The 12,300-nt window shown below is 47.2% G+C and overlaps 1 protein-coding gene across 7 annotated transcripts in view; it reads right to left on the reverse strand.

The window, feature by feature from the left end:
• The window catches only part of WDR7 (WD repeat domain 7), a 799,383-nt gene that overhangs the window by 217,724 nt on the left and 569,359 nt on the right, over positions 1–12,300 (reverse strand). Inside the window, exon 24 of one of the 7 annotated variants that reach the window (XM_063959756.1) lies at positions 6,148–6,175. The exons of 5 other annotated variants lie outside the window; for them this stretch is intronic. In XM_063959756.1, the coding sequence (XP_063815826.1) occupies positions 6,148–6,175 (28 nt within the window). Of the gene's footprint in view, positions 1–6,108; positions 6,176–12,300 lie in introns of all 7 variants that reach the window. One more of the 7 variants, XM_063959746.1, reaches the window with a different exon arrangement.

A 12,300-nucleotide genomic window follows, 5' to 3' on the forward strand; every position in this document is an offset into this window, starting at 1 on the left:
TTCAATTGCTGCAACTGGGTAGACAAATTATCCGGCAAGGCGGATTTACCATAGGAACAATATGTGGCTGCAATGGCACAGGAGGTCCCATAGTGGGTGCAAGGCATGTCACAAGCGTATTGAGCATAGATGAGAACGCTGCCCAAGGTGGCTCCTGATTGGTTACAGGAGCTGCGGACTGACTGGGAGATGTATGGCATGAATTACACAGACTACCATTCCAGCTTCCCCCTCAGGCAAATCCCTGGTGCATGCGCTGCATGATACAGAAGCGTCCGTGGATTTCCTGCCCTTTGTGTTAGGCATTTTAGTGAATGCACCCGTATGAGTACGATACAGCCAGACAGAGTACAATACCTGCGAATAAATCCCATAATATGTGACAGCGTACTCAGTACACAACACCAGCGTCTAAATTCGGTACTATGTGACTGCGTGCACAGTACACAACACCAGCGAATAAATCCGGTGTGAAGTGACTGAGTACACAGTAGAATACACTTAACGGTAAAGACTGTGCAGCACTATATAGGAGACCCTGACGCACCTAGTTTTAGGGTACAGAGTACAGTGATAGCTAAAGCTGGGATACACTGAAAGTGAAATCCACACAGCAGATACAGGCAAACACAGTCACAGTGACAATGCAGATAATTATTTTAGTAAGAAAATAAAACTGCACTGGACTAGTATATGTGTATATACATATATATACACACACACACACACACACACACACACACACACACACACACAGAAAGTTCAGCACTCACCATAGCAAGCTCACCTATCCTCACAACATCAACAAACAAATGATGGGGGTTTAGCCAGTGAATTGGCCAATGCACGGAAGCCTGCAAACCGCTCGCCAAGGCACCCCACCTTCCTGCAGGTCCCACACTATCACAAAGTCTCAAAAATCAAAACCTGGCAACTGTTTCACACATAATATAACTGCACACATGCCCACTAGGTTTAATGTGCATCTGCCATACATCTTATGGCTTTTAAAGGTACACTAGTCACCTGACACTGGCTGATAAATTACCAAGGAGCACCTGACACAGGTTTAGAACAAATGAGATCACACAGGGGTGCATGAAAAGGCCTGTGACCATGGCTAACAGGAGGTAACCAAAGGTTAACTCCGCAATACACAAACAAATCTAGAAAACCACAGCACTCGCCACCCCAGAAGCGGGGTGCAATGTCTGCACTCACCACTCATAGGGTGGGGCGCATGCAGCCCATGGCCACCAACCCAAACACACACACACTTTGTGATAGTGTGGGACCTGCAGGAAGGTGGGGTGTCTTGGCGAGCGGTTTGCAGGCTTCCGTGCATTGGCCAATTCACTGGCTAAACCCCCATCATTTGTTTGTTGATGTTGTGAGGATAGGTGAGCTTGCTATGGTGAGTGCTGTACTTTCTGTTTGTGTGTGTTTGGGTTGGTGGCCATGGGCTGCATGCGCCCCACCCTATGAGTGGTGAGTGCAGACATTGCACCCCGCCTCTGGGGTGACGAGTGCTGTGGTTTTCTAGATTTGTTTGTGTATTGTGGGGTTAATCTTTGGTTAACTCTTGTTAGCCATGGTCACAGGCCTTTTCATGCACCCCTGTGTGGTCTCATTTGTTCTAAACCTGTGTCAGCTGCTCCTTGGTAATTTATCAGCCAGTGTCAGGTGACTAGTGTACCTTTAAAAGCCATAAGATGTATGGCAGATGCACATTAAACCTAGTGGGCATGTGTGCAGTTATATTATGTGTGAAACAGTTGCCAGGTTTTGATTTTTGAGACGTTGTGATAGTGTGGGACCTGCAGCAAGGTGGGGTGCCTTGGCGAGCGGTTTGCAGGCTTCCGTGCATTGGCCAATTCACTGGCTAAACCCCCATCATTTGTTTGTTGATGTTGTGAGGATAGGTGAGCTTGCTATGGTGAGTGCTGAACTTTCTGTTTTTGTGTGTTTGGGTTGGTGGCCATGGGCTGCATGCGCCCCACCCTATGAGTGGTGAGTGCAGACATTGCACCCCGCTTCTGGGGTGGCGAGTGCTGTGGTTTTCTAGATTTGTTTGTATATATATATATACATATAACAATGGGGGTCATTCCGAGTTGTTCGCTCGTTATTTTTTTGTCGCAACGGAGCGAATAGTCGCTAATGCGCATGCGCAATGTTCGCAGTGCGACTGCGCCAAGTAAATTTGCTATGCAGTTAGGAATTTTACTCACGGCATTACAAGGTTTTTTCTTCGTTCTGGTGATCGTAATGTGATTGACAGGAAGTGGGTGTTTCTGGGCGGAAACAGGCCGTTTTATGGGAGTGTGTGAAAAAACGCTACCGTTTCAGGAAAAAACGCGGGAGTGGCTGGAGAAACGGAGGAGTGTCTGGGCGAACGCTGGGTGTGTTTGTGACGTCAAACCAGGAACGACAAGCACTGAACTGATCGCAGATGCCGAGTAAGTCTGGAGCTACTCAGAAACTGCTAAGAAGTGTCTTTTCGCAATTTTTCTGCTAATCTTTCGTTAGCAATTTTAATATGCTAAGATTCACTCCCAGTAGGCGGCGGCTTAGCGTGTGCAAAGCTGCTAAAAGCAGCTTGCGAGCGAACAACTCGGAATGACCCCCAATGTGCGGTCCGAGACTAGATGTATATATCAAAATACTCGTACAATATATTCTGGCACAGGTACACTTGTTCTTAACTAACGCTGTCTTAATAGTGACATATAGAATACTTAAGTGTCTGTAAAATCACGGCGCTGATGTACAGGCGGATTTACAGAGGAGACCTTGCCCTGCAGTCCCGGAGACCAGTCGCAGCTAATCATAGAAGATGGCGCCCAGCGTCTCAGCCAGGGAGTGAGGAAGAGTGTGAGGCAGCTCCAGGGCAGGAACACCAGCAGTAGATGGCGCCCGGAGCTGGAGGAAGGGCTACAGGTCAAGCGCCTTCTGCCCTATGCTGGTCCTCACCACCTGGTACTATGGAGTCTTAATAAAGTGGATATTTATATATCTGACCTGTACTCCTCTGCCCTGGTGGATATAGTGGGGTCCCTGCTCTGTTACAGTGTCCACGCCAGTGTCGCAGCCCGTCTCTTTAGACTACAACCAGAGCGTGATTTAATGGCGGGTCCCACCTGGGGGACCCATCTTACCTCCTCCCTTCAGTAGCAGCCACGCGAAGCAGGAGAGCATCTGTGACCGTGTGCCTAGAGTCGGATCGTCTCCGCCGCATGTACCCGGGTATAGAGCCAGCGGGAGTATGCGATGCTGCTGGGGGGGTGACGGAGCCGCAGCACAGAATGTCTTCCTGGCATGTAAGTGCTGCGGCCCTTGAAGTCTTCTACAAGCTTTTTCAGGGCTGCCCAGTGCCGCCCCCCTGTTAAGTGACCTGCTTCTGCAGGCACCAACTCGAAACTGGGCTCACAGTGCCTGGAGGTGGGGTAATAGAGAAGGCTCAATGCATCCTGGGACAGTCTAAAGCTTTAGCCTGTTGGTGCCTGGATCAAGATCCATCTCTACACCCCGATGTTTCCCTGTGGAAACCAATGTACTCCACTGCAGAAATATATATACACACACCCACTATATAGACTAAAGTATTTAGCCACACCTGTTAATTATTGAATTCAGGTGTTTCAAGCAGACTCGTTGCCACGGGTGTATAAAATCAAGCACCTAGCCATGCAGTCTCCATTTACAAACATATGTGGTGCAAAATGGGTCATTCCGAAGAGCTCAGTGACTTCAAGCGTGGTACTGTGATAGGATGCTATCTTTGCAGTAAAATGTTTCGTGAAATTTCATCCCTGCAGGATATTCCACGGTCAGCTGTGATAGTATTAGAAAGTGGAAGCATTTAGGAACAAAAGCAACTCAGCCACAAAGCGTAACACCACCTAAAATCACTGAGTGGGGTCAACGACTGCTAAGGAGAATGGTGGGTAAAAGTCGCCAACGCTCTGCTGATTCCACAGCTGAAGAGTTCCAAACTTCCACTGGCATTAATATAAGCACAAAAAAGTGTGCGGTGGGAGCTAAATAGAATGGGTTTCCAGGCCAAGCAACTGCATGCAAGCCTCACATCAAGTCCAATGTAACGCGTCGGATGGACTGTGGAGCAGTGGAAACGCGTTCTGTGGAGTGACGAATCACGCTTCTTTGTTTGTCAGTCAGATGTGCGAGTCTGGGTTTGGCTGATGCCGGGAGAACGTTACCTGCCTGACTGCATTGTGCCAACTATGAAGTTTGGTGGAGGAGGGATAATGGTATGGGGCTGTTTTTCAGGGTCTGGACTAGGCCCCTTATTTCCAGTGAAGGCCTTTCTTAATACTTCAGCATACCAAGACATTTTGGACAATGCTGTGCTTCAAACTTTGTGGCAGCAGTTTGGGGAAGGCCCTTTTATTTTCCAACATGACTGTGCCCCAGTGCACAAAGCAAGGACTATAAAGACATGGTTTGGTGAGTTCAGTGTGAAAGAACTTGATGGGCCTGTACAGAGCCCTGACCTCAACCCCATTGAGCACCTATGTGGTGAACTGGAACGGAGATTGCGAGCCAGGCCTTCTCGTCCAACGTCAGTGCCTGACCTCATAAATGCTCTACAGACTGAATAGGCGCAAATTCCCACAGAAACTCTCCAAAATCTTTTAGAAAGCCTTCCAAGAAGAGTGAAAGTTGTTATACTGTAGCTGCAAAAGGGGGACCAACTCCATATAATATTTTATAAGTATATGTATTTGAATACCACATCATTACAATCCCTGTTAGTGTAAAGGTCAGGCATCCGAATAAGGAAGTGATAAACCAGTGATATGTGCAAGGTGATAAAGGAACCAGCCAATCAGATCCTAACTGTTAATTTACATATTGGAGTTGATTGGCTGGTGCCTTTATCACCTTGCACGTATCACTGGTTTATCACTTACTTATGCCTTCTCCAGGTTAATACATCTGCCCCATTATCCTAAATCTTATTTACCCATTTAAGTGTCAGACTAGGTTGCTGCTAATCAGTTCAATTACTCACATTTATGCCCTTGCACAAAGGAATATTTGCAAAAGAAAGGAGCATTTGCTCTGAGCATCTGCATTTTCATAAATAACCCTTATTATGTTCCAGGCATCAAAATTACCCTTTAAATATCAACTGGTGATAGACTTTATGCCTAAAAACCCGATGTGTATAACACAGGACACAAACCAAGGTGCTGATTGTGAGTTGCCCGCTGCTGCAGCCACTTTAGCATCTTTTGCCATAGTTGTGTCTGCAACTTTATGCTAATGCTAGTAAAAACCCTTCCCCCGATGTACAAGTGTGTATCTGACTAAGCCAGGACTAAGACGTCCACTTTGTGCTTCTTCAGACACAACAACCCCGCTTGGAGCGTCTACAGACACATCCATGGGTAGCACTACTGCAACTTGCAGCAGGCCCATGCTGGGTGCAGATACCACAGTGGAACTACACGCGTTTGAATAGCCGCCTCCCAGTCACCAGCCAGGAACGCCCCCAATACATTTCGGCACCTCAATTACTACTGCAACTCTGTGTGCACACCGAGGGTTGCGTGCACTGTGTTGCTTTTTTAGCATTGTAGATGCAAACACAGCCCATTTGCATGAATATTGTCATTGCATCCAACTTAGGGCCTAATTCAGACCTGATCGCAGCAGCAAAAATTTTCTCTAATGGGCAAAACCATATGCACTGCAGGTGGGGCAGATGTAACATGTGCAGAGAGAGTTAGATTTGGGTGGCGTGTGTTCAAACTGAAATCTAAATTGCAGTGTAAAATAAAGCAGCCAGCATTTACCCTGCACAGAAACAAAATAACCCACCCAAATCTAACTCTCTCTGCACATGTTACATCTGCCCCCACCTGCTGTGCAGCATGGTTTTGCCCATTACAGGAAGATTTTGCTGCTGCGTTCAGGTTTGAATTAGGCCCTTAGGCCCCAAATGTGCTATACAAAATAAATAAACATTTTGAAGAAATCCTTTTTGTACTAAATAACTTCTAGGCTTACTAGATATATATATATATATATACACATTTTAGATAACTAAAGATATAAAAAGTAAAGTAGGACGACATATACTGTAGGCGGAAATAGAGCTGTAACGACATATCTGGAAACCTGAGACAATCTTGCTTTCTCTTCTGACCTATAAATAGATAGAAATAAATGATTGTTTAAGGACACTAATGCTATATTTATCTGTGTGTAAATAATGCCGCTATTTGGTATTAGATCTCAACAATGTCCAACATAAATAAATTCCTCGCTTAATTATATTATTGAGAAGGTCAACTGAAGTTAAGGCATTTTTATTGTATATCACCAATGGGGAGGAAGGGAAAGGCTTGTTTTTATGGCCATGTAACGACATTTACAAAGCTGGAGCGGCAGAGGGATATGCATGTAAAGAGGTTCATAGTTAAAGCCAAATCTCTCCATTAATGACTGACCTTTTTAAAGTTGTATTAATTGTTTTGTTTGTATTAATTGTTTTGTTGCAGCGGACTGCTCTTTGCATAGTGACACTGCATTTGTATCATTTGGGAAAAAGTTGTGATCGCTGGGTTCTGGAAAAGCTTGTTGGTCTGTAGAGATGAGACAGTTATAGGATGGTGCCGATACAAGCAGGTCACCTGGCACTTAAAAAATCCTATAAAGAAACCAGCAGCTATAAATGGATATTTTAAGCAAAGCTTTTTCCTAAGAAGTGGAGGCAGCCATTGTGTTGAATGAAGCAATATTAGTGGGATAGCAGTGACATATTCCTATGAGCATATACCAAATTAAAGGTCTTTGGGGCCCATTTATCACCATCAGCATCCAAAGATGCGGATGTGGTGTGATAAAATTGCCCGAATCCGCACTGCGATAATTGATTACATCGCACAGATGCATCAATTATCACATTCAGGGATGCATCAATTATCGCATTCAGCGATGACAATCCATAGCATCATCGGGGTATTGTTTGTGAAAAAATACCCCGATGTCCTGCTGCACATGCACCGCCACTGGCTTGCCCCCCCCCCCCCCCCATCGCGACTAAACCCGTCCCACACAGCGTGGCACCCCCCGCTCCCCCCAAGGTAAATATATTTTCCTGTTCAGGGAGCCGGTGATCGTTGCTACTGCAGGGCTGCCGGGCACCGGATCCTTTGCGCTGCTGTGACCCCCTGTGCTGTAAAGTGAGCTGCCGTTTTGCAACATCACTTTACTACAGCGGGGGTCACAGCACAGCACATGGAGGACCAGCACAGATCACCGGCTCCTGGGACTAGTAAGTATGTATTTTTGTTGGGGTTTTTTTTACTTTTTTTTTTTTTTTTTCACCAGTGATCGGCTTGTGTGTCCATCAGACACACATAGCTGATCACACTGTTCGGGACCTGCACAGCTTTCTCTGCCAGGGGGCAGAGAAAACTGGGCAGAAGTAGGGATCTCGCAGTGCTGCCCTGTGATTTCGCCAGCGCACTGCTGTGTTTTTTTTACATTTTTTTTCCTCAGTAAATTTGTCCACATCGCATTTCCCAAAAATAATGACAATTTAAGGGTTTGGAGCAGTTTTTCACTAAAACTGCTCCAAAAGTCCGTTAATACATTTCAATGATACTAAAATAATGTGAAAAATAATGTTAATAAATAGGCCTCTTGGTCCGTAGAATAGCAGAAAAATATCGGCATCGTAATTGGTTGCTTTATTCTTCGCAGTTATGCATCACCATTGTGCTCTGGAAAATGAAATAGTTGGTGAACTCTCCCTGTGCACCTGCTGGGTGGTCTGGAAACTGTGACAGTTATTTGCAGCCACCCACTAAGCAGAGATTTTCAAAAGTCAACTCCTAAGGGGGTGAACAGGGGTAAAATGTTCCACCCAGCAAACCTTTGCCCGGTTGAAATCGGGTACATCAGCTAGTAATTACATTGATCCTTGCGATAAACATGTTTTCCATGAAAATACTAAAGTGCTGACATCAGAAACGAACGGTTCTATGCAATGATACCAGAACTCAGTGTTTATGTAGACGAAAACATACTGTATATACAAAGAATTAGGGGTATATTCAATTGAAGTCGGATCCATTCCGACATTCATTTGTCGGAATGGATCCGACTTGGGCTATTCAATGTCATCTCAATTCGACTTTTAAAAAAGTCGAATTGAGATGCAGGAGCTAGACGGGGGAGAGCCGCGGGCAGACAGGGGAGAGCAGCGGCTATATAGCTGCTGCTGTAGCGCTGCTCTCCCCGCGGCTCTCCCCCCCTCATCTCTCTGCCTATCACCGTCCCTCCTCTCCACGGCCCGCATCACAGCCGCCGGGGAGCCGGGTGGACGCTGCTGTGACTCGCGGCTGTGACATCCTCCAGCACTGCTCACCCCGTCTGCTCGCGGCTCCCCGTCTCCGGCGCTGCTCTCCCCCGTCTCCAGCACTGCCCCCGGGGAGCCTGGCTGCCCGCGTCTCTCCCCCCTCTCCTCCACTAAGGTCACTAATCTCAGTCCGCCATTTTTTTGTGTCGGACTGAGATGGTCGGAAACGGAACCAAATCCTGTCGAATTTGGCCCCGTTTCCCTCAAAAGTATGTGCTATACCGCCGATTCACGTACTATTGGACAAGTTGAATTCCCCGACTTGTTGAATAAAAACTGCTGGCACTGAATAGGTCGAATCATGATTCGACCTTAAAAAGTCGAAAACCCAAATGCTTAGTTTTCTTTGCTGTTAAACTTATTTTATATTTTGTCTTGTAAATGCAAATGTAAAGTACTTAGAGGTCTATTTACTAAGCCTTGAATGGAGTTAAAGTGGACAGACATAAAGCACCAGCCAATCAGCTCCTAACGGTCATGTCACAGGCTGCGTTTCAAAAATAAGATTTTACTTACCGATAAATCTATTTCTCGGAGTCCGTAGTGGATGCTGGGGACTCCGTCAGGACCATGGGGGATTAGCGGCTCCGCAGGAGACAGGGCACAAAAATAAAGCTTTAGGATCAGGTGGTGTGCACTGGCTCCTCCCCCTATGACCCTCCTCCAAGCCTCAGTTAGGATACTGTGCCCGGACGAGCGTACATAATAAGGAAGGATCTTGAATCCCGGGTAAGACTCATACCAGCCACACCAATCACACTGTACAACCTGTGATCTGAACCCAGTTAACAGCATGATAACAGCGGAGCCTCTGAAAAGACGGCTCACAACAATAATAACCCGATGTTTGTAACAATAACTATGTACAAGTATTGCAGACAATCCGCACTTGGGATGGGCGCCCAGCATCCACTACAGACTACGAGAAATAGATTTATCGGTAAGTAAAATCTTATTTTCTCTGACGTCCTAGTGGATGCTGGGGACTCCGTCAGGACCATGGGGATTATACCAAAGCTCCCAAACGGGCGGGAGAGTGCGGATGACTCTGCAGCACCGAATGAGAGAACTCCAGGTCCTCTTTAGCCAGGGTATCAAATTTGTAGAATTTTACAAACGTGCTCTCCCCCGACCACGTAGCTGCTCGGCAGAGTTGTAATGCCGAGACCCCTCGGGCAGCCGCCCAGGATGAGCCCACCTTCCTTGTGGAATGGGCCTTGACAGATTTAGGCTGTGGCAGGCCTGCCACAGAATGTGCAAGTTGAATTGTGCTACAAATCCAACGAGCAATCGTCTGCTTAGAAGCAGGAGCACCCAGCTTGTTGGGTGCATACAGTATAAACAGCGAGTCAGATTTTCTGACTCCAGCCGTCCTTGAAATATATATTTTCAATGCCCTGACAACGTCCAGCAACTTGGAATCCTCCAAATCGCTAGTAGCCGCAGGCACCACAATAGGCTGGTTCAGGTGAAACGCTGACACCACCTTAGGCAGAAAATGAGGACGCGTCCGCAGTTCTGCCCTGTCCGAATGGAAAATCAGATATGAGCTTTTATACGATAAAGCCGCCAATTCTGACACTCTCCTGGCTGAAGCCAGGGCCAGTAGCATGGTTACTTTCCATGTAAGATATTTCAAATCCGCCGATTTGAGTGGCTCAAACCAATGGGATTTGAGAAAATCCAAAACTACATTAAGGTCCCACGGAGCCACTGGGGGCACAACCGGGGGCTGTATATGTAGTACTCCTTTTACAAAAGTCTGGACTTCAGGAACTGAAGCTAATTCTTTCTGGAAGAAAATCGACAGGGCCGAAATTTGAACCTTAATGGACCCCAATTTGAGGCCCATAGACAATCCTGTTTGCAGGAAATGTAGGAATCGACCCAATTGAAATTCCTCCGTGGGGGCCTTCCTGGCCTCACACCACGCAACATATTTTCTCCAAATGCGGTGATAATGTTGTGCAGTCACCTCCTTCCTGGCTTTAACCAGTGTAGGAATGACCTCTTCTGGAATGCCCTTTTCCCTTAGAATTCGGCGTTCAACCGCCACGCCGTCAAACGCAGCCGCGGTAAGTCTTGGAATAGACACGGTCCCTGCTGAATCAGGTCCCGTCTTAGAGGTAGAGGCCACGGATTTTCCGTGAGCATCTCCTGAAGTTCCGGGTACCAAGTTCTTCTTGGCCAATCCGGAGCCACGAGTATCGTTCTTACTCCCCTTTGCCGTATAATTCTCAGTACTTTGGGTATGAGAGGCAGAGGAGGAAACACATACACTGACTGGAACACCCACGGTGTTACCAGAGCGTCCACAGCTATTGCCTGAGGGTCTCTTGACCTGTCGCAATACCTGTCCAGTTTTTTGTTGAGGCGAGACGCCATCATATCCACCTTTGGTTTTTCCCAACGGTTCACAATCATGTGGAAGACTTCTGGATGAAGTCCCCACTCTCCCGGGTGTAGATCGTGTCTGCTGAGGAAGTCTGCTTCCCAGTTGTCCACTCCCGGAATGAACACTGCTGACAGTGCTATCACATGATCTTCCGCCCAGCGAAGAATCCTTGCAGCTTCTGCCATTGCCCTCCTGCTTCTTGTGCCGCCCTGTCTGTTTACGTGGGCGACTGCCGTGATGTTGTCTGACTGGATCAACACCGGCTGACCCTGAAGCAGGGGTTTTGCCAGGCTTAGAGCATTGTAAATTGCCCTTAGCTCCAGTATATTTATGTGGAGAGAAGTCTCCAGACTTGATCACACTCCCTGGAAATTTTTTCCCTGTGTGACTGCTCCCCAGCCTCTCAGGCTGGCATCCATGGTCACCAGGACCCAGTCCTGAATGCCGAATCTGCGGCCCTTTAGTAGATGAGCACTCTGCAGCCACCGCAGAAGAAACACCCTTGTCCTTGGAGACAGGGTTATCCGCTGATGCATCTGAAGATGCGATCCGGACCATTTTTCCAGCAGATCCCACTGAAAAGTTCTTGCGTGAAATCTACCGAATGGAATCGCTTCGTAAGAAGCCACCATTTTTCCCAGGACCCTTGTGCAATGATGCACTGACACTTTTCCTGGTTTTAGGAGGTTCCTGACTAGCTCGGATAACTCCCTGGCTTTCTTCTCCGGGAGAAACACCTTTTTCTGGACTGTGTCCAGAATCATCCCTAGGAACAGCAGACGTGTCGTCGGAAACAGCTGCGGTTTTGGAATATTTAGAATCCACCCGTGCTGTCGTAGAACTACTTGAGATAGTGCTACTCCGACCTCCAACTGTTCTCTGGACCTTGCCCCTATCAGGAGATCGTCCATTTTCTTTGAAGAAGAATCATCATTTCGGCCATTACCTTGGTAAGGACCCGGGGTGCCGTGGACAATCCAACCGGCAGCGTCTGAAACTGATAGTGACAGTTCTGTACCACGAACCTGAGGTACCCTTGGTGAGAAGGGCAAATTGGGACATGGAGGTAAGCATCCCTGATGTCCCGGGACACCATATAGTCCCCTTCTTCCTGGTTCGCTATCACTGCTCTGAGTGACTCCATCTTGATTTGAACCTTTGTATGTAAGTGTTCAACTATTTCAGATTTAGAATAGGTCTCACCGAGCCGTCTGGCTTCAGTACCACAATATAGTGTGGAATAATACCCCTTTCCTTGTTGTAGGAGGGGTACTTTGATTATCACCTGCTGGGAATACAGCTTGTGAATTGTTTTCACTACTGCCTCCCTGTCGGAGGGAGACGTTGGTAAAGCAGACTTCAGGAACCTGCGAGGGGGAGACGTCTCGAATTTCCAATCTGTACCCCTGGGATACTACTTGTAGGATCCAGGGGTCCACTTGCGAGTGAGCCCACTGCGTGCTGAAACTCTTGAGACGACCCCCCCCACCGCACCTGAGTCCGCTTGTAC

Source organism: Pseudophryne corroboree, chromosome 1, assembly GCF_028390025.1.
Source record: "Pseudophryne corroboree isolate aPseCor3 chromosome 1, aPseCor3.hap2, whole genome shotgun sequence".
In the NCBI taxonomy this organism is placed as follows: Eukaryota; Metazoa; Chordata; class Amphibia; order Anura; family Myobatrachidae; genus Pseudophryne; species Pseudophryne corroboree.